The sequence below is a fragment of the Lagopus muta genome, chromosome 24 (genome assembly GCF_023343835.1).
Source record: "Lagopus muta isolate bLagMut1 chromosome 24, bLagMut1 primary, whole genome shotgun sequence".
Classification (NCBI taxonomy): domain Eukaryota; kingdom Metazoa; phylum Chordata; class Aves; order Galliformes; family Phasianidae; genus Lagopus; species Lagopus muta.
The window spans coordinates 634,996-657,858 of NC_064456.1; the positions used below are offsets into that span (position 1 = coordinate 634,996).

At 64.4% G+C, this 22,863-nt stretch overlaps 3 protein-coding genes across 6 annotated transcripts in view; 1 reads left to right on the plus strand and 2 right to left on the minus strand.

The window, feature by feature from the left end:
• Positions 1-1,581: 1,581 nt before the first annotated feature.
• Positions 1,582-6,606, minus strand: LOC125684114 (arginyl aminopeptidase). Of its 2 annotated transcripts, none has more exons than XM_048925943.1 (11): positions 6,190-6,606; positions 5,523-5,663; positions 4,892-5,040; positions 4,330-4,446; positions 4,006-4,241; positions 3,588-3,701; positions 3,326-3,438; positions 3,093-3,201; positions 2,543-2,767; positions 1,913-2,055; positions 1,582-1,829 (listed from the first exon to the last, which is right to left on the minus strand). In XM_048925943.1, the coding sequence occupies exons 1-11, from the start codon at positions 6,589-6,591 to the stop codon at positions 1,668-1,670; spliced, it is 1,911 nt and encodes a 636-aa protein (XP_048781900.1). In that variant the 5' UTR covers positions 6,592-6,606; the 3' UTR covers positions 1,582-1,667. The 2 variants fall into 2 exon arrangements, with proteins under 2 accessions (XP_048781900.1, XP_048781901.1); XM_048925944.1 differs by lacking the exon at positions 5,523-5,663 and adding an exon at positions 5,701-5,841.
• A 181-nt stretch (positions 6,607-6,787) lies between these two features.
• The window catches only part of NAV1 (neuron navigator 1), a 46,579-nt gene continuing 30,503 nt past the window's right edge, over positions 6,788-22,863 (plus strand). For 2 of the 3 annotated variants that reach the window (XM_048925938.1, XM_048925939.1), the window contains exons 1-3: positions 8,026-13,306; positions 13,615-13,700; positions 16,308-17,048. In XM_048925938.1, the coding sequence (XP_048781895.1) occupies positions 12,693-13,306; positions 13,615-13,700; positions 16,308-17,048 (1,441 nt within the window). In that variant the 5' untranslated portion in view covers positions 8,026-12,692. Of the gene's footprint in view, positions 6,915-8,025; positions 13,307-13,614; positions 13,701-16,307; positions 17,049-22,863 lie in introns of those variants that run through there. The other variant, XM_048925940.1, reaches the window with a different exon arrangement.
• On the minus strand, positions 7,174-8,960 carry LOC125684254 (translation initiation factor IF-2-like). Its single transcript, XM_048926277.1, has 3 exons — positions 8,706-8,960; positions 7,524-7,859; positions 7,174-7,464 (listed from the first exon to the last, which is right to left on the minus strand). The coding sequence occupies exons 1-3, from the start codon at positions 8,958-8,960 to the stop codon at positions 7,174-7,176; spliced, it is 882 nt and encodes a 293-aa protein (XP_048782234.1).

Below are 22,863 nucleotides of genomic sequence, written 5' to 3' on the forward strand. Positions count from 1 at the left end.
ATGAAGCAAAAAGAACCCTTGGCTCGATGAAGGTCGCTTTGTTAAAAATAAGTATCTGTGCTGCGTCTTGTTTCCCATTTTAAGCTCCATGTCCTGGTTGGCTGCTGCCTTGCAGGAAGGTGGCTGGAGGCAGAGCTCCGTTCCCAGTCAGTCCCAGTCCTGAATGGGCAGCAGCTCCCTGTTGTGTGAGCTGTGCTGAGGCACGCAGGGCCCTGGGGGCCACTGGTCTCAGCTGCTGGCTTTGCTGGGGTGAATCCAACCACAGGCGGCAGATAAATGAGAGCCAAGCACTCCTCAGCACGGGGGATTGGTTCCAGGTGCTTCAGAGGCAATGAAGTCCCAGCCAGGGGTTGTGTTCATTGCACCAACAATCCACATTGTGCTGGGAAAGCACACAAAGTGCCCACAGGGAGAGGTTCTAAGCTGCAGCCTGTAATAATTCCAGCAGTTACTTTCAGCCATGCTGAATCCACTAGAGGACACCAGTTTTCCAAACGTGCACAGCCTGGGAAGGAAGAGCAGGCTGACCTCATCCGTGCAGTAACAGCCCGACTGTTTGCTGTGACTGTGTGGAATTTGGAATGCCTTCTGAGCAGTGATGACACGGGTGGTCTCTGCACGCTTGGTGCTGGCTGTGCAGCTCTCTGTGTCAGAGGTGGCTTTGGCTCAGTCCTGGGCCCGGGGTCGTGGTGCCAACGTGGGCAGCTTTGTGCTGCATTTTGGCACTGGGGAACTTGCTCTTTTCCTTGCCCTTGATGAGGACCAATTAACAGCATGGCTGCCTGCTTTTCCTCTTGTCCTCTCCCTCGCCTCCCCCGTATGTAGGCCACGCTGGCTCTTTGCAGCCCTCAGGTCATGTTTGACTTGCATCCTTCTCCATCCTCGGTGGGATTTATCCCAGCAAAATGCACCAGTTGGTTCCAGCAGGGCTCTTGTCTGTGCCAGTGTGTGTTTGCTGCCCCTCGCTGTGCGGTTTGCTGGTAGTGCCTGGCTGCTCACCAGAGCAGGTTTTCATCCTGCTGAACGCTTCTCTCTAAAAGCCCATTAGGCTGCGGATGGGACGGAGCCCCGCTTCCATTACACCGCTGCTCAGAAATGTCTTATAGCCGTTCTGATGGCATTAAGCACCAGGTTTAGGAGCTGTTCTGCTGCTGCTCCATCCCTGAGCCCTGCACCTGTGGGGCTTGCTTTGCTGAATGGCCCTGCCCTGCTCAGGGCACAGTGTGCCTCCCCAGCCCCAAACACAGCCCAGAGCCCCGGCCGTGGTGAGGTGCAGGTGGACAAAGCCATGCAGACTCAGGGTTCAGCTGTGCCCACCCCGAGCCCTGCAGGAAGAGGATCCCCGCCTCGTCCCTTGCAGTGCCTGGGGGGGATGAAGCCAGGACCCGTCCCAGTGCTCCAGCTCCCATCCCTGCTGTGCTGGGGGTCCTGCAGGGCACATCCAGCCCCAGGTGGGTGCAGGTCGCAGCTGTGAGCCCAGCGTTGCCTCTCCCTCCCCAATGTGGTGCAGGCATCACCAGGCCCCAGGAGCATCGGGGCTTCGCGCTGAAGCTCGCCGAGAAGAGCAGGAGCACACAGTGGTAAAAACAGCCGAGTTTAATAAGGAAACGTGCAGTGAGAGCTCAGCAGCCTGCAGGAGGAGGGCAGGAATGGGGCTGCGGGTGAAGTCAGTCGCTCCCCTCCAAGCCCAGGATCTTCTTGACGTAGTTGCGGACGTTGATGTGCAGCTGGGGGGCTGTGGCTGAGAAGGTCTCCATGGCCAACGCTCGGGCAGCCTCCGAGCCGCCCCACATGGCGCGGTACAGCGGCAGCGTGTACTTCTGCTTCCCCTGCCGGGCACAGCGGCGGTTGGGGCACAGCCCTGCACTCCCAGCATGGGGCAGGAGGTGCAGGGACGCCCCCCAGCACACACCTGGCTGTGCAGGAACGCCTTCACCTTGCCGTACTCGGCCTCGTGGTTGTTCCTGAGGACGATTTGGCACCAGCGCAGCCGCAGCTCCGCGTTCTGAGCCTTGGAGATCTTTGGGTACATGGCGCTCAGCCTCTCCACGTTGCCTGGAAGAGAAAGCCATGGCCTCCCATGGGACCACAAGGCAAGGCCCCTCACACCCCGAGGGCAACAAGAAGGACACTGAGCACTGGAGCTGTGCAGAGAGGGGCAATGGAGCTGTGGGGGTCTGGAGCACAGTGGGGTCCTACAGCGAGGGGACCCGGCGTGGGTCAGTGCAGCTGATGGGCTCAGGGGAGACCTTGCCATTGCCTGCGGCTCCGGAGAGGAGGTTTGGAGGGGAGGGGGAGAGTCAGGCTCTGCTCCGGGTAACAGCAATGGGATGAAAGGTGACGGCCTCATACTGCACAGGGTTGGGGTGGGGAATGGGAGCAGAGGGGGCACCGCGCTCAGAAGCACAGAGCGATGGCAGTGAGGACAGCAGTGGGCGCTGCAGGGTGGTGGCAGTGAGCTGGGCACTGCGGGATCTCAGCTGCCCTTCCCAACCACAATCCCTGCAGCTCATCGAAGCCCTGGAGGTGGCCTTGGCCTCACCATCAGGCAGGGGCGACTTCTGCAGGATCCGATCCAGGAAGTAAACCAGCTGGTACGTCTTCCAGGCTGAGATGTCCACGGCTTCAATCTCCTCCACGTTCAGGCCATCAGATGCCCACAGCTCTGCCAGTTCATCTGCCGGCTTCATCAGCTGCTGCCCCGGGGAAAGGTCGGGCAGGAAGGGCGGCCAGCCTGGTGTGTTGAGCCAGCGATCGAACTCCAGACCTGCAGAGGTGTGGGGAGGAGCACTGAGGGGACTCCAAGCCCACATGTGGGGCTCCTGGTGTCCCACAGCTCCCAGCACAGCCCCAGCTGCTGCCCAGGGCTGGGTTTGCAGCCAGGCACAAAAAGCTCCTGCTGGGAGCGCTGAGCAGAGCTGAGCCCCAACTCCAGCACACAGATGGGTCTGCAATAAGACCAGCGCTGGGACAGAAGCCCAGGAGCTGGGAGCCATGAAGCCAAGCTCTCACTGTGCCGGGAAGCCCAGCAGCTCGCTGTGTTTGAATGGAAGATGGCTGTGAGCCCCCGAGGTGCTGCACCCTGCGCTGACCTGGGCGAGACTCCACGCCTTGCTTCTTCAGGTCGGGGAAGAACTCCAGGAAGAAATTGAGGGCATCGTCTGCAGTGATGCTCTGGAACTTGAACTGCTCCACATAGGCCTGTGGAGATGGACAGGGTGACCATGCTGTGCAATCACTGCCTGCTGGGCGCATCCCCACTGCCTGCTGCCACACACAGCACTGCCCCACTGCACCCCCACCCCCAGCTCAGTGCTGCCCTGACCTGCAGGAAGGTGTCAAACTTGCCCTGGTCCCCCACCAGGTGTGCCAGGTAGCTGACGAAGCAGAACCCCTTCTCATAGGGAGTCTCATTGTACGTGTCGTCCGGGTTGACACCTGGCAGGGCAGAAAGGAAACGGCACAAAGGAAATCATCCCTTGTTCTGCAAAGCGAGTGCTGTGCTCAGATTCATCGCTGCCACCCCTGTGCCACGCAGCCCCCCCACCACAAAGCAGCCCGGATCCCAGCAGCCGAGCCCCCCAGACCTGGCTCAATCACCACCCGCAGTTTGTTCAGTGGGTGCTCCTCCCCAGTCGTGTCCATGTGCTGGCGCAGCAGAGCCCGGCCCGTCGCAGCCTCCAGGCAGGTGTAGGCTGAACCTGGCGTGGAGGAGGAGTGTTTGGAGCCCCTGACCCACATGTGGGGTGAGGAAAGCACAACGTGGGGGGGGGCATGGCATTTTGCCCCATAGCTGGATGATGGGGTGCGGGTGAAGGGTGAGAGGCACAGCAATGGGTTGGTGAGAGCACGCGCTGCCCAGAGCTGGGAGGGCAAAGGAACAGAGCAGGGAGCGCTGCTGTGCAGGGCTGTGTGTCCCTGAAGCGGACGTGGCAGCTCCATCTGCACCTCGGGACGAGGCTGGTTGAGAATGGGGACCGCAGAGCCCCGCGTGCAGCCACGCACCGTAGACCTCGGTAGAAATCCGCCTCTGGGCGTACATGGTGAAGCCCTCGTTCAGCCAGAACTCGCCCCAGGTGGCGTTGGTGACCAGGTTGCCAAACCAGCTGTGGGAGATCTCGTGGATGATGACGTCCACCAGGGAGCGATCCCCAGCCAGCAGGCAGGGCGTGACGAAGGTGATGCAGGGGTTCTCCATCCCACCGAAGGGGAAGGAGGGCGGCATGAACAGCAAGTCGTACCTGGGGAGGGGCGGCAGCTCGGCACAGACTCACCTCTTCCTGATGCCATGGCTCCCTTCCCAGCCCCAAGGAATGGGGCTCGTCCTACCTGCCCCACACATAGGGCCCAAAGAGCTTCTCGCCCACAGCCAGGAACTCCTCAATCACCCCATCGTACTCCTTCTTGGCAGCCTCAATCAGGCAGGGCTCGGCCCAGACTCGGCTCCTGCAGAGACCAGGAGAGCTCAGAGCAAGCGTGGGGCATTGGCTGTGACACATGGCCTTGTGGAGCAGCACAGTGACAGCGTGATGGGGACAGCCCCTGTTGGGCAAACGTCACACAGGGGACAGTCCTCCTGCAGCTCGTGTGCTCGGCCTGGAGCAGAGCAGAGGAAGGTTTAACCACCAGTAGAATTTCACCTATTGCTTCACCAGGCAGCGACCGCACGTCTTTATGCTGCAACATGAAAGCCTGGCAATAAAGCTAAGGAGAGTCCAACTGCTGCAGCCTCCTTCCCAACCTGAGTGCCAAAGGGCTTTTGTGTCGTTGCTGTACCAGGGGGGAAAGGGACCTTTGGGGACGTGCTTGGGGCAGAAACAAGCAGAGACCCCTGGCAGAGTGGCAGCTTGCAGCCATGCCTTAACATTGGGTCCCATCTGTGGGCACTCACCTCGGGCCAACCTCAGCAGACACAATGTCCCCCACAGCCAGGGCAATCAGGTACGAGGGGATGGGGTGCTCCATCTTGAAGACAAAGGTATTATCTTTCTGCTTCTCCCAGGTTGTGGCGCTCATCACGGCCGTGAAACCCTCGGGAACCTGCAAACGTCACCAAAACGCCCATCAGATCTGCATGGCACAGAGTGGGGTTTCAGCCAACCTGATGGGGACACCGCAATGAATCCCCTGAGCTGAGCTCAGGCTGCTCACAGCCATCCCTCCCACACTGGGGACAACACGACCAAGGCTCTCTGAGAGCACATCACAGTTCATGGGCACAGCGGGGCACAGGGTGGGCAGGGAGGAGGGGGGGTGCCAACCCTGCAGAACCGCCACTCCTCCCCATCCTATACAGCCACTCATCCTCCTCATGTCAGACCCAGGGAAGCCCCGCTTCCCCCAGCGCCGATCCGTGGGGTTTCACCCTCTGGGAGCTCTGCTCCAGCTTTGAGGGCACCCTGTGAGGATGGCAGCCTTCTGCCCCTCCTCTCCAGCACTTACAGAGCAGAGCTGCACCCCACAAAAGCTCCGGGAAGGTTTCTGGGGTTTGCACCCCGCGTCCCTCCTGCGGTGCCGCTTACCTGCACTGTGGCTGAGTATGTGCATTTAACTGCTGGAGTGTCAAAGCCAGGGAAAAAGGATCTATTCAGGACGGCCTGGCCTTGAGTGTACAGATAGGGCTTCTGCTTCCCCGCGGTCTGCTCGGGGCTGAGCCAGCACACCTGGCGAGAGAAGAGACAGCGCAGTGAGCGGCGTTACCTGGAGCCGGGCCGTGTAGGTGCTCTTCGTGGCAGGGGTGTGGAAGCCGGGGAAGAAGGATCTGTTGAGCACAGGGAAGCCAGAGGTATAGAGGAAAGGTTTCTCCTTCTGGGCCGTTTGGGAGGAGTCCAGCCAGGACACCTGCGGCACAGGCGGAACAACAGGCGGTGAGGCGAAGGTTCCATTGCTGTCCCCACCGCTCGGTCCCCACTGCAGAGGGATGTGGGGCTGTGAGCAGCCCGCGGCGAGCCCAGCCCAGAGCCGAGGCACGGCGCCTTTGACAGCGGGCCGCGTGGACTCTGGACGGCACGCGGTCCGGGTGAAAGATGGCGCGGGGTCCCCGCCGCCCCACGTCCTCCCGTCCTCGCATCCACAAGTCCCCACTTCCAGGTGTCCTCACGTCCCGGCGTCCCCACTCCCCCACGTCCCCGGCTCCGCGTATCCCGGTGTCCCCGTGTCCCCCCGCCCCCCCGCCCCCCCGCCGCTCACCCCGGGCCCCTCTCCCGTCTCGTAGTCGATCCGCACGACCAGCAGCTCCCCGGGCCGCGGCTCTTCGGGCAGCGCGAGGTGCAGCGCGGTGCCATAGCTGGCGAACGGGCGGCTCTCGAAGCGCAGCTCCCGCCCTTCCCCTTCTCCTTCCCCTTCCCCGGCCCCGCCGGGCGGCAGCAGCCGCGCTCCGAGCACAGACAGCGCGGGGTGCGCGTCCAACACCAGCTCCCGGCTCCCGGCGCGCACGCAGCGCAGCTCCAACCGCGCGGACCCGCGCAGCCGCCCCGCACCCGCGGCCGCGAAGCCCACGCGCAGCGATAGGTGCAGATGCCGCAACGCGAACGGCGCCGCGCCGCCACCCGTGGCCGTGGCCGCGTCCCGGGCCGCCCCCAGAGCCGCCATTGCCGGTCGGAGCCACCAGCGGGGAACGCCCGGGGGGGCGGAGCGGGGGCGGGGATTGCGGGTGTCCGCGGGGCGGGGGCGCGCCGGGGGTCCCGTGGGATTTTCCGCCCCCCCCTCCCCTTTCCCCTCTCCACGCGCGTTCGCGGCACTTCGGCACTGCGGGGGGCGGGTTGGGGGGGCGCGGGAGGGCCGGGCTTCTGCGCGACTCCGCCCCGCTCCCCGGAGCCCGGCGCCCGCTTCAATTCGCCTCTGCCATTGTGGAAGCGGCACCGGGAGCGGCGGTGCCGGGATGCGGCCGCGGTGCTGAGCGGAGCAGAGCGGAGGTGAGCGGGGCGGGGGGGGGGGGAGGGGGGGTGGAACATCCCGCTGGGAACTCGAAGCTGCCTCCCTGTGCGCCACCACGCGCGTCCCGCAGCGTGGGCAGCGCGGCCGGGACGGTGCTGCGGGAGAGGTGCCGACCGCGGTGTTTCCCGGCCCCATCTCGGGGATCTCCTGTCCGTGGGCTGCGCGAAGCGGTGGGGAAACTGAGGCCCGGGGCTGCCCGCGGTGGGACGCCGTAGCGGGGCGAGCAGCTCGGGGTTCTCACGCCCGACCCGCGCTCGAGAAGATGCCCCGCAGAGCTTCGTGGCGACGGACGGCGCGGTGACGGCCGCTGCTCCCGGACGCGTCCCGCCGGGCTGAGGACGGTGAGGGTGCGGGGGGACTTCGTGGCGGTGCCAGGTTGGGCCCGACCGTCTCCATCCGCGCTGCGGTCGGTGGCTCCGGGATCCCCGCAGGGCTCTGCGCGGACCGCTGGGCACCGGGGAGCTCGGGGGAGTTTTTGGGGGGACCCGTGTGCGGCTCCACGCCTCCGGAACGCGCTCCCTTGCCGGGCTGCGCAGCGCAGAGCCCAGGAGGGCGTGCAGCGGTGCCGCCGATCTCCCGGGTCTCACCTCGGAAAAATCCAGGCGGGAGAGAAGCCAGCAGCCCGCGCCAGGCTGGGTGTGCCGCTGCGGCTGCGGGGGGGCTCCGCTGGGCAGCGGCGTGGGACGTGGGCACACATTGCCAGCAGCGGGGCTGGATTCCGCCTGCTGTCCCCATTGTTTGTCCCGGTTCCCGGCGACTGGGATGTCCCGGGAGAGACGCAGCCCCGGGCTCACCGCCCTCCGTGCCCCTGCCTCAGTTTCCCTCTGTGCTTTGTGGGCATCGCTCTCCATCTGACGCGGCTCGAAGATGCCCGGGGGGCGTAGGGCGGCTCCGGGCTGCCGCCGGCACTGGGCAGGCTGCTGCTGGGGTGGGGGCAGGCTGGGGGTTGTGGGTGGGTGAGTTTTGTTGGGGCTGCACCCCAAAAGCAATTTGGGATTGGGGGGGGGGGATGAAGTCCCCAGGATCTGGACCTCCTCCTGTGCTGGGGGGCTCCCAGGTGAGTCCTGGGGTTTGGGCAGGGGGCAGGGATTGGAGTAGGGATGGAAGTGAGGATGGGGATGGGGGTCTGGCAGGTTATTAATAGCCATGGGGAGGCTTTTCCTGCCGAGAGCCCCACACTGCAGCCCAGGGACAGGAAAAAGGTGTTTCCGGCTCTGGGCTGGAGCGGGGCTGGCCCTGCAGGGGACAAGCGGGACCGAGGCCAGGTGCCCCCCGGCTCCCACCCAGCACAGTGGGGAGCAGCCCCGGCACCGGGTGGAGCGATGATCCCACCTGGAGCTGGCAGAGGCTGCCAGAATGGTGGCATATCTTCCCGTGGGCCCAAGAGCCGGTGCTGGGACACTGAGCTGGCCCTTGTCCCTTGGTCCTTGCCACAGCCCGAGAGTCTTTGTACACTCCCAGGTTGGACATGAGCCTTTCCCAGCCTCTCCGACTGTTCCCTGGGGCTGAGGGAGGGCCCCAAGCCTTACTCATTAACAGGTGGCCTCTAATGAGCTTTATGTGACTGAGCAAAGGCTTTGGGGGCCGCAGCACGGGTGGTGCCACGGCCGTGTGGGCACAGCCGAGTTGAACCCTGAGTTTGGGGCTGCTCGGAGGAGAAAGGCTCCGCAGGACGGCGCTCCGGCTCACTGCCTTCCCCAGCCCCGGCTGCCGTTCCCCCATCGCCACGCCAGTTTTTGCCCGCACCGCCACGGCGGCCGCGTTCTGACCCTGCGCTGCGGCTGCGGCCCCGCGAGCGTTGCAGGGTTGGCTTTCGGGCTCGTGGTGTCCCGGGGCGCCGCCGCCCTTACGGGGCTGCGATCATCTCCGTCCTCATCCTCGGCTCCTGCGGACATTGGAGGCTCGGTGCGGATGCGGCCGTTCCGCGTCACCTCCGGCAGCAAAGCGGGGCAGCGGGCGGCGGAAGCTCCCCCGGCTCGGCGCTGTGCGATGACTCCCGGCTTCTCCTCCCCTCCCAGCCCCATCTCCACCCTCCGGTTTTCCTCGCTTTGCTTTCCCCGCTCCCTCTCTGGACCCTTTCCAGAGAAGATATCTGTGCCACGGGGAGGGGAAAGGGCGGAAAGCTGGAGAACTGCCCTCCTCCGTGGCGGTGCTCGGGGGATGCTCAGACTCCTCCAGGAAAGCTGAAACTCCTCCTGGTGCGATGGACCCGCGATTGCTCTATCAGCTGCTTTCCTTTGAGCATGAAGGATTAATTTTGGATGTGAGGGTGCAGGGATGGGGCAGCGCGGGGCTGGGGGAGCTTCTTCCATTACAGCCACGTGCAGATCACTGCCCTGTGGGGATGCTAATGGAGCCCAGAGATGCTGCTCCCACCCGGCTGCGTTGCGGCGATCAGTCTGAAGCCGGGCGGGCAGTCTGGCCGCTTGCACTGCACACAGCAAACGCTGCAAACTCCTCATTAATACCGGCATAACGAGGTGTTTGCGTGGCACTCGCAGGCACTGCAGCTTTGCAGCTCGCTGGAAAATCCACTCATCCCATTAAAGAGTCCTCATGGCTTTTGCTTCCAGCCGCAGACGCCCATCCCGGGGAGCCCAGAACCGGGGATGAGGAGTTCGGTGGTGGCTGAGCTCCCTTCAGAGGGACCTCGGCACACGTGGGGGTTTCGGGCAGTTTTTTTGCTGCAAGAGCTGCGCGTTCGTGGAGTGAGAGATCGCGGTGGGAGATCCTGTGCTGCGCGCCCGGCTACCGCGGCTGCTTTGGGGCCCGTGCTGCCGAACCCACTGCCGTTACCGTGCAGCACTTCCCAAGTCCTCAGCAGCTCTGAAGGGGCAAAAAAACACCTTTTGTCCGAGGGCCGCGCAGCGCCGGGACGAGCGATCGCAGCCGTCCCACCGCTCGCGTCCAACGCGTCGCATCCGCCCGCTTAATGCGCTCCGCACAGCTGCGTCCTCGCGCGCCGCTCCGCATGGACAGCGCCGGAACTCCCGGTTTTGGGGCCGAGAGCGGAGGGGCCGCTTCCGTCCGGCCGCGTCGTGCCGGTGAGCGCAGGGCGGAGCCGCGCCGTCCGCTCGAGCTCAGGAGGCCTCCGAGCTCCCCGGCTCCTCCGGTCCCCGTCCCGCCTGCAGCGCTTGGCTTCCGGCCGCGCTCCGCCCCGTCACGGAGGAGCCCGGGACGCGCGTGGGCGGCACCGGTACCGGGGAGCTGTCCAGCAGCGGCGGCTCCTGAACGGCCGCGGGGACGCGCGGAGCTCCTCGGGTCACGACTCGCATCTCAGGCATCGAGAGCGCTGCGAACCTGGCCGGGGACGGCATCGCTCGGAGCGGCCTCGGGGAGAGGCGGCCGACACGTGCCCGGTACCGGGCTGACCTGCAGGGCTCTCACCCGGCCCGGCTGTGGCAGAGGAGGTTCTGTCGCCAGACCCCAGGATTTGGTGCTGGAGCCAGTCCAGCTGAGCGCCGAGCTTTGCTAACAGCACGGTGTTATTAAAGTGGGCTTAGTGCCTAATGGGATTGCCGTGGAGTGGCTGAAGCAGGGATTAGTGCTGTGGCTCTGCAACCATCGCTGCTCTGACACCCGCCTGTTCCGTCGGCCTGCAGCCCTTCACCCAGCAGCTCCACAGGCACTGAAGCTGCCCCCAAAAGCTTGCTGCTGGGCGCCCCGCTGGCACTGCATTGAATGCATGTCTGCAGCTCTGCAGGGCTCCGTGTTCTGTGTCGTGAACTCACACCGTTCAGTGCTCATTGCTCCCATCCCAGCCGCGCTTTGAGCCCCAAACCCCACTCTGTAGCACCGAGCCCTACAGCAGTGCAGTGCCCAGCGGTGCAGTGTCCCATTGGTGACACCCAGCTGGGGGCAGGCCAGGTCCTGGCTGCAGCGCGGGGGCTGGAGGCTGAATCAGTGGTTTGTTCCCCTCTGAAGGCTCCTTTCTCTCCTTGCTGCCCTCTGTTTCTCTTAGGAGAGTTTCATGTCCCCTGTGTCACAAGGAGCCTTTTCTTTGTCATCCTTGCTGAGCGTGCCGGGCAGGAGGTTGCATTGCAGCAGCGCCAGCCCCAAAGGCAGCACGGGGTCGGATCCTGCATGGAGGGGCTTTGGGGGATCCGTGCCCAACCCGTCTGAGCCAGGCTGCAAATGTCAGTGTGGGAGGATTCTCCTCACCCTCCTGGGAGGATTTGGGGGATTTGCGGTGACGGTGTGCAATCTGCACTGCCACTGCATCCCATCGGTTGGAGCGTGCTGAAGGCTGCCATCGCCTGTGATCCCACAGGACATCATGGGGACATCCAGAGCTGTGGGTTCACTCGGGATGGGGAAACTGAGACACAGAGAGGTAGAGAAGCACCATCAGAGGTGGAAGTCCGTGCTTTTTTGCATCTCAGTGTGCCTGTGCTCAGAGTCCTGCTGCAGGGCTGAGCTGCGGTGCCCCCCAAGCTCTGCCATGGGGACTCAACCCGGGGCTCAGCCTACAGGTCCGAGTGTTCCTTTCTGCTTGCCGAAACCACAGGTGTGAGGTGAGTTTTGACTCTATTCCAAGCGAGTTGCTGCAGCCCCGAGCACAACAGATGCCTCTTTGAAAGAGACGTGCCTCCGGGGCTGCGGTTTGCATTTGTCCTGGGATGAAGGACACGGCTCAGCCAAGGCTGCTTTGTTTCGCTTTGGTGCAGACATCCACCCTGTGGACCCCCTCACCCGAACCATCGACAGCTGCCCTGTCCCTGGGCTCAGTGCTCTGTGCTTCGGGGCAATGTGGAGCTCAGAGCTCCAGACCCACAGCAGTGGGGGGAGAACCCCCAGGAACAGCACCCCGATCCCACCCCACGTTTTGGTGCTCCGCCACCGAGCTGAGCCTGCAGAGCCAGCATCTCATTTTCATGAGGAGAAAATCGCTTCCCTTTGGAGCTGATTGCAAAGGAGCCACGGCATCGGGGAGAGCCTCTATGTAGGTCAGGCTGTAACCTGTGTGGCGACAGCGCGGTGATGTGGCACAGGGGGGACCCTCTGCACCCTGAGCAGCACTGCCTGCGGGCAGGAATTAAGTTGGTGGCGAGTTAATGGCTTGCTCAGAGTGAGAAAGTGCAGGATCTCCTAGGGATGACTTTAATTTGTGCTCACTAATAAAATAATGGGTGATTAGCGGTAGGCTGCTTAGAGTGGAAGGCTCTCCTGAGTCCGGCTTGGTGCTCGGTGCTCACATGGCATCCCTGGACCCACGAGCATCCCTGTCCCCATCTGAGGGTCCCACGGTGTGACATCTTGGGGCAGGACCACACTTGGCTGAGCACAGGGACGGCTGCCCTGGGGGATGTGCTGTGCCCACGGGAGGGAATCCAACCTGACCAAATAGGTAAAAAAAATCCATAGAGATGCATCACAGCCCCGGTGCTGAGTGCCCTGAGAGCCGTCAGGCTGCGGCCAGGCCATGAACAGAGCAGGCTGTGTGTGCCCCAGAGCCGACCGTCAGCACAAAGCTGTGCCTGTTCTCACTGCTCCAGCTCCAGGCGAAGCCTCTGTGGGGCAGAGCAGCACCTGGGTGCCCTTCCCAGCACATCCCCATATGTCCAGCTGTGTCCCCTCTTGTCCCTGCAGATTTGTTCATTTATTTGAGTTTGGGATTTTTTTTTTTCCTTGGAGAGCTGCAGCCTGGATGGTCTTACAGGACTGAGAAGCGGGCTGGGGTGGTTTTGGGGCCCAGGGGATGGTGTTGGTGGCCAAGAGGGGTCCCTGCTACTTTGGGTCTCCGCCTGTGCGGAGACATGGGGACACAGGGACAGAGCTGCCCTTGTGGCTGCAAATGGGGCCCTGGAGGAGGGACATCACCGTGCCCCAGTTCAGCTCCTTCACTCTCCTCTCCCTCCACAGTGCCTTCCTGGAGCTGCCTCACCAGGATGAATGGAACGGCCAACTTGGCCCCGACCGCCCGTGGCCACTTCACCTCCGCCATCCCGGTGCCACGATCCACGACCCCCAACAAACTGCCTTCTGCAGCCCCCCCGGCCCGGCACAGCACCCCAGCCCCCCCTGCCTCCCACCGGGCCACATCCCCACGGCCGGCAGCACCCCCCGGCCCCAAAAGCCTCAAACCCAGGCCCAGAGCTTCAGGTCGCGAGGCAACTGAGAGTCCAGGTATAACCCCCCATGGGGGGCAGAGAGCCCCACTGCTCCCCGGGAAGGGGGTGGGGGGAAGCCGGGTGGAGTGCAGCCTAAGGGGGCCTGGGGCCCACCGTCCCCTTGGGATGGCAGTGGAGGATGGACCCAACGCCGGCCCTATGAGCAGGAGCCCCATGTTTGGGTCGGGGACCATCAGCTTCTCCTCAGCCTCCCCACAGAGCCGCCCTGTGACAGCCACTGTTGCCCCGTTCCACTACCGGTGAGTGATGGGGGATGTGGTGGGGGGTGTGGGATGGGGAGGCCGATGGGGATGGTGTGGGTTGCATCACTGGAACAGCGGGGCTGGAGGAATCGGGGCTGGGGATGCCCCAACTGGGTGTCTGGGGGCACCCATGGGAGTGTGGCATGGGGCAGGGGCAAAGCTGAAGGAGATGTGACACCTCGGGTACCCCCACCCCATGGGAATGGTGTTCTCAGAGTCCACAGCGAGGCTCAGGCACCACGTCCCTATTTCTGGGTGTCCCTGACCAGCTGCAGCCCCCGCTCACAGCCCCGCTCTGCCCCCAGGCTGCAGGAGGATGGAGAGCAGAATGCCACATCCCTGTGTGACTTCGCTCCTGCTGAGGTGCCCGACCCCAAATCCAGAGCCATGAGTAAGTGTGTGGGGTTTTCTGCATGAGCACAGGGTGTGTGGGGGGCATTCTGTGCATCCCCTGCTTGGGGGCTGCATGTGGGCTGTGTGGGAGTGCTGCCCCGTGCCCACAGCTCATCCTGCCCCATTCCAGGGCTGTGCTGGGGTTCCCCCCCCAAAAAAAAAAAAAAATAGGGGTCAGCACTGCTCTGGGCAATGCTTGTGTGGGTGCTTGGCTTTGCTTGCTGCCAGCTTGGTGCTGCTGGGGTGCTGCGGGTGGGCAATGTGAGTCCCCTGGGGCCAAATGCCATCAAACAGCGACAATGGGGTGCCAGAAGACAGCGGGCAGTCTGTGGGTGAGCTGTGGCTCTCCAGGTGCCCCTCGACCCCTGGTGGGCTCTGACCAGAGCCCAGGCACTGTGGGGAGGAGGCACTGGGGGCTGCGGGAGCTGCTGGCTGTGTTGGTAGTGCCTCGTGCAGGGCCTCCCAGAGCAGCTGGAGGCAGCTGGGAGCGGGGCTGGACGCGATGCACGAGCAGCTGTGGGGCTGAGGCTGTGCAGAGCATGGGAGCATCCATCCCCAAAGCGCAGCACGTAGCGAGCAGGAGAAGGATGGGGAGGGGGAAGCAGAGTCGGGGGAGTGAGGACGGCCCTGATTTGGAGCGAGGACGATGCTGGCTGCGCATGCAGGGCGATCCTGTGAGGTCAGAAAGCGCAATGAGGGCACGAGGAAGGGATGGGGGACCCTTCCTGCCGCGTGGGGCTGCCGTGGGGCGGGCGCTCCCGGTGCCCGGCAGCCCAGGTTCACCCCCGCCGCCCGCCACGACGCCCGGCCGCCGCTTGGCTCCCTTTCCTCCTCTTTCTAGTTTTCCAGCAGCTCCAGGAATGACCCATTTCCGAGGAGGCGGCCGGCAGCCAGCTCACAGCCGGGCCCTGGCACCGGCAGCTCCCCGCGCCCGCAGCCCCACCGGCAGCGCTGCGCACCCGGGAGGGCGCCGAGCAGACGCGCGTTCCTCCCGACCCTCCCGCGGGTGGCAGCGCCTTGAGAGGTGCGGGGGACGAACCCCCCACCGCCCCCCCCCACCCCCCCGTCCCTCGTTGCGTGGTCGGCTCCGCGCTCACGACGGCATTTTTCAATGAACCATTCACCAGCACTGCTCGCGCTTTGCTGGGCAAGCGGGGCAGCAGGGAACCCTTTATTTTCCGGGGGGTCGCTGAACCCAGACGTGGGGTCTCCATCGCGCACCGGGTACCAGCATCAGCCCGCCGCTCTGCACTGCTTGCTTCGGGGTGGGTTTTTTGGGGGGCGGGGGTGCTGCTGCTCGCAAGGATGCTGGGGCGGCGGTTGCCAGGGCAGCGAGCGGAGGATGGCGGGTGCTCCGCGGAGGGCTGGAGCTGAGGGCGAGGCGCTGCGGGAGCGGCTGCGGCTGATGAGAGCGGACAGAAGTCGGTCAGAGCCGCTCCCGGGACTGCCGGCAGCGGGGCTCAGCCTGGGGGTCCCGGGTGTCGGCACCGAATGGGGGACGGGCGGCTCTGAAAACGGCTCGGGGAGGTTCGGGGTTGGGTTCGTAGCGCCGTGCCGTCCCCTGCCCGGACCCTCCGCGTGGGGCATCGCTTTGGGGGCAGATGGGCCTCGCTGGAGGGGCGGGGGGCAGGGGGAGGCCAATCCCAAATGACCCGAGCCCTCCCCCCCCCCCCCCCCCCGCCACGGGCCCTGTGCTTAAGCAGCAGCTGCATGGCTTGGTGAAGGCTCTCAAAGCGGGGAGGCTCTGGGGCGCAGCGCGGGGACCCAACAGCTCCTTTGGGTGCAGAGCACCCATTGGGGCGCGCTTTGCTTTCCCTCCCGGTGGTGTCGGGGCCGCTCAGCGTTGTGGGGCTGAACCCCAAATCTCCGGAAGGGGGGGGCCGGTTGGGGCCGGCTCTGGCGCTGCCCCCCGCCCTCCCGCTCCTTATCTCCGCAGCGGCGATGTGCTCTAATGCAATATTTCCCGGCGGTTGCCATGGCAGCCTGCGTGAGGTCACCAAATAGACTTAATTCACCCCTCCCGAGGGACGGATAATTAATGAAAAACGATGATAACCAGATCCCGCTGCCCCGCTTTTCGCCCCCTTCCTTCCCCCGGGCCGTGCCGGGGTTGGGGGCCGTGGCGTCGCTCGGGGGCGGCTGCAGGGCCCCTGCCGCCCCCGTCGGGGTGAACCGAGGAAGTTTCCCCCTCCCCGGGGACGCGGCCGCTTTGCCGGCACCGCGCTGCTTTGCCACCCCCCGCAGCGGAGCGCTCAGCACCCGCAGCCCCGCAGTTCCCCGCGCGTCCCCGCGGCGCTCAGCTCTGCGCGATCCTCCCCCCACGAGCGCGCCCCCGCTCGGCCACGCCCCCCTCGGCGGGAGCGCGCCCGGCGCCCCGCCCCCTGCCCGCGCCCGAGGAGGGCGGGCCCTTTTTGTTTGCCCGTGACATTCCGCTGGTTCGCAGTGTCCCGCCGGCGGCGGAGCAGTGAGGTGGGGCCGCTCCGCTCCGCTCCCCCCGCCGCGATCCCCCGCTCCCCGCCGGTGGGGCGGGCGCTGACGCCGCTCTTTTCTCTCTCCCTCTTCCTCTCTGTCTGCTTTTTTTCCCGGCGCGCCCTCGGTGCCGCAGCAGCCCCCGGCGGGTTAAATGATTGCAGCGCGGGGATGCTGGGGAGCAACCTCAAGAGCCTTCCCGACGTGGAGCTGGGCGAGGAGGGCGCGGCGGAGCTGCGCGGCTTTCGGCGGGGCCCCGACGGCGGCGGCGCGGTGATGCCCAAACGGGCGAAGGCGGCGGCGGCGGCGGCGGGGGGGCCGCGGGGCGCGGAGCTGCGGGTGTTCAAGGCGAGCAGCGCGGAGGGGCGGCTGCCGGCCGGCTCCAACCTGCGCAAGCAGAAGTCGCTCACCAACCTGGCCTTCCTCACCGACGCCGAGAAGAAGCGGCAGCTCTACGAGCCGCGCTGGAGCGACGACATGGCCAAAGGGACGGCGACCACCGCGGTGGCGGCGGGGGGACGGGGCGGGGGCGGCGGTCCCCGTGGCCGCGAGGCGCCCGCCATGTCGCGCAGTCTGTCCCGCTCCGAGCACTCCCTGCTGCCGCCGCGCCCCGCCGGGCCCCAGAAGCCGCCGCCCGCCGCCGGGAAGCCGAGCCGCATCCCCCGCGGGCCCTACGCCGAGGTGAAGCCGCTCAGCAAAGCCCCCGAGGCGGGCGGAGGCGGAGGAGGAGGGGGCGGCAAGTGCGACGACGAGCTGCTGGGCGGCAAGGGGCCGGCGGCGGCGGGGGCCGAGGAGAAGGCGTACCTGAAGGTGGACCCCGAGCTGGTGGTGACGGTGCTGGGCGACCTGGAGCAGCTGCTCTTCAGCCAGATGTTGGGTGAGTGCCGCCCCTCTCCCCGCTCGCAGCCCCCGGTCCGCCCGCGGGGTCGGTGCGGCGCGTAGGCGGAGCCGAGGGGGTTCGGTTCGTGGGCGAGCGTTCCGGCGGCAGCTGTTGCGGGATGAGGAAATCCAGGAGATCCCGGGAGGCTCTGGAATCTCCCTGCTGCTTGGCCCGGGGGCGAGGCCACGTGCAAGGCTGTGCGGAGCGGGGCTGCCCCGGCCCCGTGCGGGCTGTCGGCCGCGACTCGTTTCCGAACGGGACCCGAAGGCGCAGCGGTGCTCCGTCCCGAGGGCTGCCCTCGGCACGCGGAGCTCGGTGGGAGCGCAGCAGGGGGGGGCCGCTCGGGGCTCCGTGCCCCCCTCGGGGCCGCTGCGCGGTGCGTGTGAGCCGCTCTCACCCGCGGCCGCGTGCGATGCTGCGGCGGGGAGCGGCTCTGCGCGCTCGGGTCTCGTCGGTGCTTCGTGGCTGAGCGCCGTGCCCGGCCCTCGCCTTCCGCTCCCTGTGCCCAAAATGCGTGGATGTGCGCCGGTCTCCATGAAAGCAGCGCTGCGTTCCCCTGTGCCCGCAGCCCCGGGGGCTCGCAGCTCGCGAGAAGATGGCAAGCGATCTCAAGGCAGCCATGGCGAGGCTGCTCGGAGCGTACGGTGCGAGCGCGGCAGCTGGGGGCCGCGGGCTGGCACGGACCCCGCTGAGCTGCAGGGCTGTGCCTCGTGGGTCTGCAGTGTCCCGTGGCCGCTGTGCCGTGGGAAGCCACAGGGTGAGCCCAGAGTGGGGCCGAGGTGCTGTGTGTGTGAGGTTGCCTTCGCTGCTTGGGGCTTTTTGGTGGCTCTACTGCTGTGGGATCTCCGTTCCCCAGGTCCTGCTGGGTGCGTGGCAGTGTTACAGTAAGGTCTGTTCCTAATGGATGTTCATCATTGGTACCTCCAGAGGTTTTGGTGTGCCCCTGTAATCCTGCTTTTGGGGGTTCCTCAGCGCCCTCAAGAAGAGCCCTTGCCCTTCCCCGTGGGTGCAGGACTGGCCCAGTAGGAACAAACCCCCGTGCACAAATTGCTCTACAGCTGATGGAGGTTTTGGGGTGGTTCTCCGCTGGGGCGGAGCATCCCTCCAGGCTGTGCTTCGGTTGCCCTTGGCCAGGCTGGGTTGGCCCAGTGCTGCCACGTTGGGTTTGTGAACTCTCTGCTCTGTGCTTCCCGGAGTTGGTCGTTCTTTCAGCCCATGAGCATTGCTGGGTGAGGTGGGAAGCGCCAGTTCCCTGCTGGCAGCTCAGTTTGTCACCGTGCTGCTGTGCTGTTCTCATGTGCAGCTCTGGCTGTGTGCTTGCATTCAGGGGGAGCTGTGCTGTTGAATCGCAGCCTCTTCGCTGACTGAGCCACCAACGACCTGGCGTGTCCTTGACAGCCTGTGGAGCTCAGAGATGCTCGGGGGAGTGGGATGACAGCAGCGTGGTGGAGGCTGCTCCATCCGCTGCAGTTGGGCACGTGCTGAGCTCCTGGTGGTGACCCCTCACTGATCCGCTGCTGTGCTGCTGGGTGAACCCTCTGCAGGGATGGCAGCTCCTCTGCAGATCTCACAGTGTGAGCTGTGCCCATGGCTGTGGAGGGCGGTGGCTCATGGGTGCACTCTGCATCCTTGATCTCCGCACCTGAGCTTCCATCTCCATTCCGTGCTGCCAGGAACGCTCCCCAGCCTCTGCTGAAGAGCAGCGTCGGCCAAAGCTACGGTTTGTGTAGTGGCCAAATGTTACCTCTCTGCAAATGTCACGTTTGATGGCACCGCAGCCTTTGTAGGGCTGGCAGAGGTGGCCCCGCACTTAAAGCAGGGCAGCCTGCGTAAGCTGGGAGAGGTCACCAGAGCACAGCAACCACATGTGCTTTGTAGAGGCTATTTCTAACATCCAAATTACACGTTGCACATCAAGCGCAGGCTGAGCGTCCTCATCAAAGCCGGGCGTGCTGGTGGTTCAGGATGAAAGGCACAGAGGCAGCGTGGCCCCGTGTACTCGCTGCAGGTCCCTGGAGCAGCCATTTCCATGGCCACCTCTTGCTGTCCACCGTGCCCCTGTAGTGGCTGCTAATGGACAGAAGTGCCGGGGTGCTCAGAGTGCCTGGGGAAGCGATGCTCCCCAGGGTGTTTGCAGCACAGCCTTGGAGTGCATGGCAGTGCCGTGCAGCTCTGCTCGCTGTTGGCTCAAAGCCTGCACAGCTCTTCCATCCCCAGGAGTGGTTATTGCCTCTCCAAGCAGCACGGCTGTTCGAGGCCGCTTGTATGTGAACGTTATTCCTCCCTCAGTGCACCCGTGTGGCCGTGCTGAGGTTGTCGGGGTGGGAATTTATTTCCTTCTGGCAGCAGAAGGGAGCTCCAGCGTTTAGAAATAGGATGGGGAGAAAGGGCTGATCCGTGCTGTTGTGTGGTAATGGTGGTGCTGAGAAATCCATGCTGCTTTTTAAGGTTTCCTGTGGAAAAGCAGCAGAACAAACATCTGAAGGCAAAACTACTCTGAGATGGGTTGGTGGAATAAATTCTTCCCCCCAGAGAGCTCGAAAATTGTTGTTTCAATTGAGCTTTCCCAGGGCCTGGCTGCGTTTTGCCCCCAGATCCAACACTCGCCCACCAAAACAACGTGGCTGAATACAAAATGGTTCTTCCTGGGAGGGGGGGGACCAACAGCTGCCTGGCACCAGCAGGCTGCCCACCCCCAGGGCTGTGTCTGTGCTGTGCACACAGGTTGTGACCCCCCCCAGGCCATGCTGCTGGCGCTGCGCGCTGCCAGGTGTGGGGATGCTCCTGTTGGTGGCTCTTGCAGGAGCTCTGCCAGCTCTGTGCCTTCTGCAGAGTCCTGCAGCCCCAGCTCTGTGCCACTGCCCTCGAGTGCCACCAGCACTGTGCCCTCACTGCTGCCCTGCCCTGGGAGTTCCCAGCTCGGTGCCGTCCTGCACAGCTTCGCACCCTGCAGTGCCAGAGAGCGGCATCCCCCATCCCCCCCATCCATCCCCTTTCCTGGTCCTTCCCCTGCCTTGGCTGGGGCTGTGCCCGCTGCTCAGGGAGGGGGATTGGTGCCAGGCCAGCACGGAGCTGCAGGCTGTGCCCCTGGCACTGTGTCACCCCTGAGCAATGCCAGCACCCAGGGACAGCCGAAGGCACAGCCGTGGTTCTGCAGGGTCCTGGCAGGGTTCTGCAGGACTGTGAGCTCTGCTCACGTGGCTCTGTGGTGCCCGGTGACGTTTCCCATCCTCAGCCTCATTGTGCCACTGTGCAGGTGGTGCTGGGTGATGTGTGTGGCAGTGGTGTCCCCAGGATGTGCTCATGTGTGGCCTCAGATGCAGGTGCAGCTGCCTGCGTGCAGTGGGGGTGGCTCTGTCTGTCGGGGTGGTTGATCCCAGGTTTGGGTCTCGGGAGTGAGGCTCAGAGGTGTGGGAGGTGAGATGGGGCTCAGTCCTGCTGCAAAGTCACGTCCTCCCCTGGTGTGCAAACGCCCTCCTGGGAGAGCGCAGAGGTGGGAATGGGATCTGCAGCAGTCGCTCCTTTGGGGTGCTCTGGGGCAGCAGAGCTGTGGGTCTGGGGGCACAGTGCTGCTGCCAGGAGGGAGACGGGGAGCAGGGCTTCCCCAGTGCTGCTGCATTGCAGCTCCCAGCCGGGAGCGGAGCTGGGAAGGCAGGAGATGCTGCATTGCAGGGCTGAGATTAGAGCTGTGCAAATGGAGATGTCGGAGTGGCTGTGATGCTGTGAGCGGCGCCCGGCGTGCCCTCAGATCCTCTCATCCTTCCTCTCATCTCTTTCTTCCACGTTTTGTTTCGCTCAAGCGTTTCTTTCATTCCTTACGCTGCTGTTTGCCTGGTCTGATGGAGGCAGCTGCATATTTCTTTTTAATTCAGAAGGGCTGAGGCTCTTTTCTTTTTGGAAGAAGCTGTCGGAGCCTGGCGGTCTGGCCTGAGGCGTCTCTGCAATCACAGTGGAGGGAATGAGCTGCTGAAGGGCTCCTCTGTCACCATGTGTCCCCACACCGTATCTGTCCTGGCAGCAGTGTGAGCAGGTGGAGGTTGTGGTGTTGGTGGAGGGGCTGCAGGAGGTGGCTGGGAGGTTGGGTTTGGTGGCTGTGGTTCCTCAAGGGTTGGACTGTGGGGCCACATCAGCCCTGTGCCACATGCAGCCCTGTTGAGCGCTGCCCCACGGGTTGGGATCTTTGCTCGCTCCATTCCCTCCTCTGTGCTCTGTGTTGTGCCAGGTCGTGTCCCCAGCTGTGGCAGCTGGCAGCAGGACCCTGCAGTGGGGCATCTGGGTGAGCTTCTTCAACAGGGAGCTCCTGAAGTGTGCGTCCTGCCCAGCCCTGATGGGCTTTATGGGAAGCCCAGCTCAGGTAACGCTGAGCTTCCACCCGTGGGACTGCAGCATCCCTGCTGGCAGTGCTGTCCCAGCCCAATGCTGAGCAGTGTGGCTCAGCCCCAGAGCAGCACCAGGTCACGTTCAAAGCTGCAGCTCAGGTACAGCTCCGTTGCTGGCTATTTATAGGCGTGTGAGCTCTCAGCATGGCACAAGCTGAGAATAACTCCTGATCAGACTCCTCTCCATATCACACGCCTGCTGCCCGCGCATCACCGCCCTCCTGGGCGCAGCGTGTGCTGTGCTGGGCTGTGTGAGGCTGTGGGTCTGGGGGCAGAGGTGCCGGTGTGCCGGACCTGCAGGTGGCATTGGCTCCTGGTGGCAGTGATCTGTCACCATGGAGGCGCTCATGGATGGTGCAGGCGGAGCATCCTGCTGTGCACGGGGAGCGTGTGGTGGGATCGGTGTCACAGGGAGGTGTGGAGATGCCCGTGTTTGGCTCAGAGCAGGGGCTGTGTGTAGCTGGGGCCTGGCAGATCGCATCGGCTCTTTTGTCTCTGGCAAATTCCACTTTGATGGCTCACCCCGTGTGATTTGAGGCCGGATGCATCACTTTCTGTAGCACTGTGGTTGATGCCAATGGCACCTGGACCCTGTGGGGTGCAGCAACGCCCCAAAATACCTACAGCATCTCTTGGTTTCAGCATTAGGGACTGGCACGTCCCCAGGCTGGGTTTGGGGCTGCAGGAAGCACAGAGCCTGCGTCCTTCTGTCCTGCAGCCTGAGCGCGGCAGCTGGGGACCGGTTCACCAGCAGAGCAAACCCTCCTTCCTTCAGGGCAGGAGCATCTGTTGGAGGAAAGCAGACGGCCAGCAGCACCTCCTGCCATCTCCTCCTCATTTCCCTGAGCCCTCGGAGCTGTGCTTCTGCTGTGCTGTGTCCCGGTGTGCTGCAGATCCATCCATCGTCTTTCGGCCGCGCTCTGCGGAGCGCTTAGAAACGCTGTGCTATTTTCAGGGAGTTTTCCAAGTCGAGATTATTGGCTCGTGGGTCTCCGTTCCCAGATGGAGAACATGTGGCCGGTTCCTGCAAGGGGAGGGGGTGGCCCCGCTCATAGCACAGCGTGGGGGATGAGCAGGGGGTGTTGTGGGGCTGCAGGGAGAGCGGTGTGCGTGGGGAGGGGGAGCACGGGCTCGTGCACGAGGCACAGCAGTGTGCTGATGAGGGGACCCCGACCCACAGCTCCGATTCAGAAGGACGCGTGTGGAGCTGCCCCACGTTCCCCCCAGCAGCGTTCGCCTGCAGAGCCCCCGGTGCTGCTCCGCTCCTCGTGGTGCTCGGGGGCAGAGGTGTTGATTTGTTTTGTTGCTAAGATTCTTGTTCCCTTTGTGGGAATAAAGCAAATTTTGTTTGGTTTAGGTTCTCTAAAGCTTCAAAGGGAAATCGAATCCCGGCTGCCAGCTCCTTTCTGTGCAGCGGCGATGCCTGTTTTCCA